Source organism: Pteropus alecto, unplaced genomic scaffold, assembly GCF_000325575.1.
Source record: "Pteropus alecto unplaced genomic scaffold, ASM32557v1 scaffold43, whole genome shotgun sequence".
NCBI classification, from domain to species: domain Eukaryota; kingdom Metazoa; phylum Chordata; class Mammalia; order Chiroptera; family Pteropodidae; genus Pteropus; species Pteropus alecto.
In genome coordinates, this window is record NW_006435764.1 from 1,471,837 (window position 1) to 1,479,185 (window position 7,349).

General features: G+C 60.2%; 1 protein-coding gene across 1 annotated transcript in view; it reads left to right on the forward strand.

Annotated features, from left to right (window-relative positions):
- KCNQ1 (potassium voltage-gated channel subfamily Q member 1) overlaps positions 1-7,349 on the forward strand; it is a 287,759-nt gene that overhangs the window by 129,232 nt on the left and 151,178 nt on the right. Inside the window, exon 15 of the mRNA XM_015588669.2 lies at positions 7,189-7,309. Within this exon, the coding sequence (XP_015444155.1) occupies positions 7,189-7,309 (121 nt within the window). The remainder of the gene's footprint in view (positions 1-7,188; positions 7,310-7,349) is intronic.

Consider the following 7,349-nt stretch of genomic DNA (forward strand, 5'->3'; position numbering starts at 1 on the left):
GCTGGCGTCTGCTCCCTGGAGGGGGGCGAGGCCTGGCAGCCCGCGTCGCCAGCTGTGGCGGTCGCCACGCCAGAGGCCGCGGTCGCCATCCCAGGCCTCCCGTTTTCCTAGAAAACAGAATTGTTTTGTTCTGCCCGAAAAACTTAGGCCCAGATTCTGGCCTTGACGGGAAAAAGGCAGCCAGGAAATTATTTAAGCATTGGAAACGGGGAGCGTCTTACGGAAAGTATGACCTCGTGATCGCCAGGACCTTTGTCCAGGGGTCCGGCACTCCGGATGGTCCCCCTGCCACGGTGCCCGTGTCCCCTCGGGGCCGGGGCACCCGGGAAGCTGCCCCGTCCAGTCCACGTGGGCTTCTGACCAGGCCTGCCTTTCACAACTGTGTGACACACCCACCTTGGGCTCCTTAGAGGTGGGGGTGACAAGCCGGGTCTCTTGGGACATAGCGGTGGCCCCCCAAGCCCGTGCCTGAAGGGGGCAGCGCGCCACCTTGTCTGCAGATCCCCACCCGGGCGCCCCCGGCACCTTCTCGCAGGCGTGTGACCCACGGTGAAGGCAGGCAGGACGCAGGGGAGGGGGCTGTGGCCCCGGCCAGCGCCTGCCTGTGGTGGCGGGGGGCAGACTCACGGCCCTGACAGACACCGGCTGAGCACTCCCTTTCCTGTCGATTTGGGAAAACAACCCCGCGGCACCCCTCGCTGCCCCTCTCTGCGGGGCCCCACGTGCCGTTCCCAGGATTAAAGCAAACAGCACACACATTCTTCTCTGGCAGGTGCGGCCCCACCCGCCCCGGGCAGCCGGCTGACGTGCACACACTTTAATTTCCTAAAGCGCGGGGCTGGGCCTCTCCAGGTCGGGCGGCTCGCCCCCGGGCCGCGGGCTGGGGAGATGACAATCGCCATCTCGGGGGTCTGGAAAGCCGCCCCGCGTTCCAGCCTCCCCCCGCCGCGCTCTCCCTCTCTATACCAGTGATGCAGACGTGGAAATATGTATTTGTGTTCTTTTTCCTTCCCCCCTTTTTTTTTTTTGAAAGAACATTTGAATCCTGGACGAAGTTTCAGCTCTGTTACTTGACAACTGTATAATGTAACCCAGGGTCCTTGGAGCTCAGCCCCGAATCTCGGCAACGGGGGCGGGGAGCACTCCCGCCGGCCCGGCCCGGGCGCCTCGGAATGCGCACGTGTTCAGCGCTCACCGGCCATCTTCCTGCGCGCGCGGGGACGTCAGGGGCCCCCACCCGGAGCCCTTCTCCCAGGTGTGACTGTCGTGTCTGTGTGGTTTCCTGCCGGAAGACTCCCCCTCGGCCCCCGGGGCCAGCAGCGCCCCGCGTCTGTCCACCTCCCCGAGTGCTGCTCAGGCTCCGACACGTGCCCCGCGCCCTCTTTCGTGATGCGCTGTGTGCTGCCCACTTCCTGTTCAGTCGCTTATGCCTCCTCATCGCTTTGGGCGGCTTCTCGGTGTTTTGGGGGTCCCGGCCTCCTGTGGGCGTCCCCTCTCCTCGGGGAGTCGCTGCTTAGGCCTCGCTCTAACGCAGTCGAGCTCATCGGTCTTTTCCTTCGCGATCGCTGCCTCTGATGTTCTAGAAAACCCTTCCGGCCCCTGCGGCCGTGAAGACCTCTCCCGCGTCCAGCCACAAAGGCTTTCGGGCTCGCTCTCCTAGCCGGCCTTCAACCACCCGGATGCCAAGAACGAGGTTTTGGCGGACGGACTGAGGGAGGGGTCAGGTCTGATGGTGGCCAGCTGTCCTTCAGCACGTCCTGCCCGCCACGTGCAGGCCACCTCTGGCCCACAGCAGGCGTCCCTGCGTGTGTGTGGGGGGGCTGTCCCTGACACCCAATCCTGTCCCCCTGCATCGGACGGCAGCGCCCCGAGGGCCACTGCCCCGTGGGAAACGCGGTGTCTTCAGATGTGACCTTGGCGCTTGGCTTTTTACCCCGGTCGGCTTCAGGTTCAGCTCGCCAAGGTTCCAGCACACAGACCCTGGGAGCGTCATCAAGATTTAGGGAGGATCGTTTCACCGTCGAGTCTTTTAGGCGATAGAACAAAACACACTTCTCCATTTATTTACGCCTTCGCGAACGTCTCTCGTTTAAGTCTTGTAATTTTCCCTCAGAGTTCTTATATGTCCTTAATTAACTACTAAAGATTTGGGGGTGTCACTGTACAGAGGTGCTCTTTGCTTTTTCCTTCGAAATGACCTGACGTACAGAAGAGGCAAACGTTGTCTCGAGACCCCACACACCCATCGCCAGCTTCCCCTAACGTCCGCATCACAGAGACGCGACGTGGCCTCCAAGCTCGGAGCGGAACGTGGAGACGGCAGTGCCGGGCACGCCCGGGCCGACGTGTCCGGACTCCCCGCTGAACTCCCCGCGTCCCTCCCCTGTTCCGGGCTCCACGTCACACTCAGTCCAGGTCTCTTTAGTGTCCTCGGTCCTGCCTTGTCTGCCACGACCACGGCACTCGTGAGGCATGCCCGCCGGGTCGCTCCGTGCGGGTCCGTCTGTGGCGCTCGGGGACGGCCCAGCAGCACCGGTCCGGGGCAGGGATGCTGCAGGAGGGGGCGTTTTTCTCACCGCACCGCGTCGGGCTCGTGACGTCACCACGGCTCGTCACTGGTGACGTTAACCTCGACGCACCTGGTTAGGGGGGTGTCGGCCAGGTTCCCCACCGTCCAGATGCTGTTTGGCCCTTTCCAGCACGTAGGCTCCAAGCTCGGAGCGGAACATGGAGACGGCACAGTCAGACTCCTCCCGCAGGGCGGCGTGGAACGGAGGGCGGACATTCGTTAAAACCGCCACGGCCACGAATAAGCGCGCGAGTCGCTCCCTCGAGTTGCGCCCGCTGACCCTGGCCCTGGCCGTGGACCGTGCGGTGGCCCTGCTGCTCCCCCCACCTCTGCGCTAACGGCAGGATCCTGTGCGGAGGGTCTGACCGCCCCGCCCGCCGTTTACTTAGCAGGGCGGTGTGGACAGGGATTGCCAGAGTGCGAGCTGTAATCTGGTTCATTTACTTAGCAGAGCGGTGTGGACACATATCGCCGGTTGCGAGCTGTAATCCGGTTCATTTGTAATCCGATTCATTTACTTAGCAGAGTGGTGTGGACGTGGGATCGCCGGCTGTGAGCTATAATCCGGTTCATTTGTAATCCGGTTCACTTACTTAGCAGAGCGGTGTGGACGGGGCTCGCCAGTTGTGAGCTGTAATCCGGGTCATTTGTAATCCAGTTCATTCACTTAGCAGAGCGGTGTGGACGGGGCTCGCCAGTTGTGAGCTGTAATCCGGGTCATTTGTAATCCAGTTCATTCACTTAGCAGAGCGGTGTGGACGGGGCTCGCCAGTTGTGAGCTGTAATCCGGGTCATTTGTAATCCAGTTCATTCACTTAGCAGAGCGGTGTGGACGGGGCTCGCCAGTTGTGAGCTGTAATCCGGGTCATTTGTAATCCAGTTCATTCACTTAGCAGAGCGGTGTGGACGGGGCTCGCCAGTTGTGAGCTGTAATCCGGGTCATTTGTAATCCAGTTCATTCACTTAGCAGAGCGGTGTGGACGGGGCTCGCCAGTTGTGAGCTGTAATCCGGGTCATTTGTAATCCGGTTCATTCACTTAGCAGAGCGGTGTGGACGGGGCTCGCCAGTTGTGAGCTGTAATCCGGGTCATTTGTAATCCAGTTCATTCACTTAGCAGAGCGGTGTGGACGGGGCTCGCCAGTTGTGAGCTGTAATCCGGGTCATTTGTAATCCAGTTCATTCACTTAGCAGAGCGGTGTGGACGGGGCTCGCCAGTTGTGAGCTGTAATCCGGGTCATTTGTAATCCAGTTCATTCACTTAGCAGAGCGGTGTGGACGGGGCTCGCCAGTTGTGAGCTGTAATCCGGTTCATTTGTAATCCAGTTCATTTACTTAGCAGAGCGGTGTGGACGGGGCTCGCCAGTTGTGAGCTGTAATCCGGTTCATTTGTAATCCGGTTCACTTACCTAGCAGAGCGGTGTGGACGCAGATCGCCGGCTACGAGCTGTAATCTGGTTCATTTGTAATCTGGTTCACTTACCTAGCAGAGTGGTGTGGACGGGGGTCACCGGCTGTGAGCTGTAATCAGCGCCATTCCTTTGCAGCGGGCCCGGAAGGGGGCTGCCGGGGGGTCAGTGCCTGGACTGGGGTCGCGCCCCGTCCTCCTGGCACCGGCAGCACTGAGGCCCCCGCTCGCCCTCCCCCAGGATGACCGTTCCGCCACAGGGCCGGTCCCTGTCCCCGGAGGACGAGCGGCACTGAGAAGCCAGGGCCTGGTGCCGGGCGCTCGCCACCCCAGGGTCTTCGGTGCTGCCGAGGCCCCGGCAGACAGAGCAGGAGGCCGCGCGTGCCGAGACCCGCACGCACCCGCGGCCCGCCCGCCCTGCTGCTCCTCACCACGGCGCGTCTGCACCTGCCGCCCCACTGGCCGCTGCTCGTCCGAGCCGGCAACCTCGCCCCTGGTCTCCGCTCCCGGACTCACTCGTCTGACCCGGGCGCACGCGTGGCCCTATAAACTCCCTCGTGACACCCCTCTGAAGCTGAGTCCCGCCCCTCTGCTATACGCTCGCGGCCACTGACCCGTTTTATGTCCCTGTCGTTTGCGTTTTTCGAGAACGGCGTCTCAGTGGGTAACAGGATGTGCGGCCTTCCGCGTGTGGCTGCTTTCGCTGCTCAGCAAAACGCATCCGCGCTTCCTGCGCATGGCCACGTGGGTCACTTCAGGTCACACCTGGTGACACCAGGCCACGTTCCATTGCGTGGAGGCCGGGTGCTTATCCGCGGTGCAGCTACCCAGGCGCGCCGCGTCGTGAGCGAAGCTGCCGTACACGCTTATGGGCGAGTTCTCGAGAACGTACGTTTTCGGTTCGCACGGGTCAGCGGGAGAGAGGGACCGTGGGGTCACACGGGCAGCGCGTCTGCCTCTGCCCAGCACGGCCGCAGCGTCTCCCCGCGTCCGCCGGCAGCACGGGCGAGAGTCCCAGTGGCTCCCCGTCCTTGCAAACACTTCATATAATCAGGCGTCTGCGGTTTTTCTTTTTCTTTTAAATGTAAGGTCAGAAGGCTGGAACTTGTCTCCCCAAATATCCAAAATTGACACCATTTAAAATTCTCAGCCGCCCCAGTGACGGCGTAGCGGGTGCTCGCTGCGGACTGTTTGCGCCTCCCTAAGGGCTGCGGGCGTCGACCGCACGGAGCGGCTTCCCACGCGCTCGTTCGGGACCCGTCGGAATCCGCTGCTTCGCTCTCCTGCTGTCGGTCGGGAGAGTTCTTCCTATGTCCTGGATACCAGTCCTTGACCAGACAGGTGCCACGGAAACATGTCCTCCGAGTCTGAGGCTCATCTTTTCCAGAACGAACGCTCTTAGTTTTGATAAAGTCCAATTTTTCAAAAATGGTGTCCCTTAACAGGCCGAGATTTGGGTGTGATAGTTCAAAACTCATCGCCAAACGCAAGGTCCACGGATTTCCTCCCATGTTTCCTTCAAGAAATTTTAGTTTATGTTTTACTTTGGCTTTATTTTTTTTTTTTAGTAAGATTACATATAATACCTTTCATATTTTCACTTTTTCATTGTTGATCTTCCATGGTTAGGAATAAACGCTAAATATGTTAAAATTTAGATACTTACACACACATTTCTACATTTAAATTACAAATAGATTTAGGAGCGAGTTGCATTACTTTGGGTGAGCAAACCTCCCTTTTTCCAAAAAGCAAAAACTACGTAGACCACTTCAAAAACACGAAACATTTCCTATGACTGAGAACAACTATGACCGAGATTAAATCACCAAAGACACCTGCACCTCACACGACAAAGGGTTAACATCGCCAACGCGTAAGAGATGCCTACAAACTGACGAGCAGAAATGAGCAAAGGGTATGAACAGACACTTCTGCAGGAGGAAACCCAGATGCCTCCAGGCCACAAAAGGCGCTTGGTGTAGAAGGAAAACCAGCATCCCAGACGTCCACCACGCTGGCGGGCCCTGCGGCGGCTGCCAGCGGCCGGCTGGAGGTGGGGGTGTGTGGGGAGCTGACACGTGTACACCCCACTGCGGGAGTCTAGGCCGGAGCCTACAGCTTCTTGGGAAAACAACCCAGCAACATACAGTTGTCGAGGAAGCACCCCCCGCACCCACCTCCCGGTGTGCAGGTTTCACACGAATCGGGTGCATCCCCGATTAAGGTGGTGGCTTTAAGCGAATGGAGCCTGAGCGTCCGTCAGACACGGAATGGCTGTTACCTGTGGCAGATCGCAACCAAGGACCGGCACGCGGCTACTAAACACTACTTAGGTCGTCGTCTCTACGCCTGTAGAAAAGTGACATGAACACGTCGCAGTGACAGGGACAGAGCATCTCGTGTGTATAAAAGCAAGTCCCAGCTGGTGGCTGCTGTGATGAGTGGCGGAGGAGCTGGGCGTCCAGCTGGTGGTGACCCTGACGACCTTGGGGGAGGAGGGTCTTCACGTGTTTGTTTCCTTTTTACGACTACTTAATTCTTTTACAATAAAAACTTTAACTGAAGAAAAGTGTGTCCGGACAAGTCAGGGAGCTGCTACGTGTTCTCGCTCGGCCCTGAGCACCTGTGTCAGGTCGCCGAGGGCCGGCCTGGGAATCCGGATGTTACCGCGGGGAGTCGGGGCACGTCCCGTGTCTCCCTGTGGGTGTGGGTGGCACTGTGGCCGCTGCTCCCTCCTGGGCCGTGGACTCCGTGGGCAGCAATCCTACCGCCCTGGCTGTCGGTGGTGCGACACAGGCCACCGTCCGCATGACAGCCACAGCCTGGTGGTGGGGTCGGCGTCTCTTTACCAGACCTGGGCTCGTCTGTGTTACTCTTGACCTGACTGTCAGGGCTGAGCCTGGGGAGAGGCCCAGACGCCTGATCTGGCTCTGAGGTGGCATCGCTGGCCCTTGACTGCACCTCGGCCATCGCAGCCTCGGGCACGTGGGGCCGTCCTAACCCCCCAACCCCCCAGATCCTGGGGCTGAGGCTCCGGGCACGATCCGTACTCCAGGCCCAGCGGCAGCCCGTCTGTTTGTGGGGAGGCTCGGGGCGTGAAGGCAGGCCTGTCGCCGGCCGGGGTAGGGGGTTGGCGTGGGCGCCGGAGCCCAGCTCTGGCCAGCCCCGGCCCCGTGGTGCTAACGGGCGACCTCGCACCTTGCCCCGCAGTGAAGAAGAGCTCCATGCTGCTGGAGGTGAGCACGCCCCAGTTCGTGAGGACCAACAGCTTCACCGAGGACCTGGACCTGGAAGGGGAGACGCTGCTGGCCCCCATCACCCACGTGTCGCAGTGAGTGCTGCTGCCTGCGGAGGGCGGGCGGAGGGGCCGC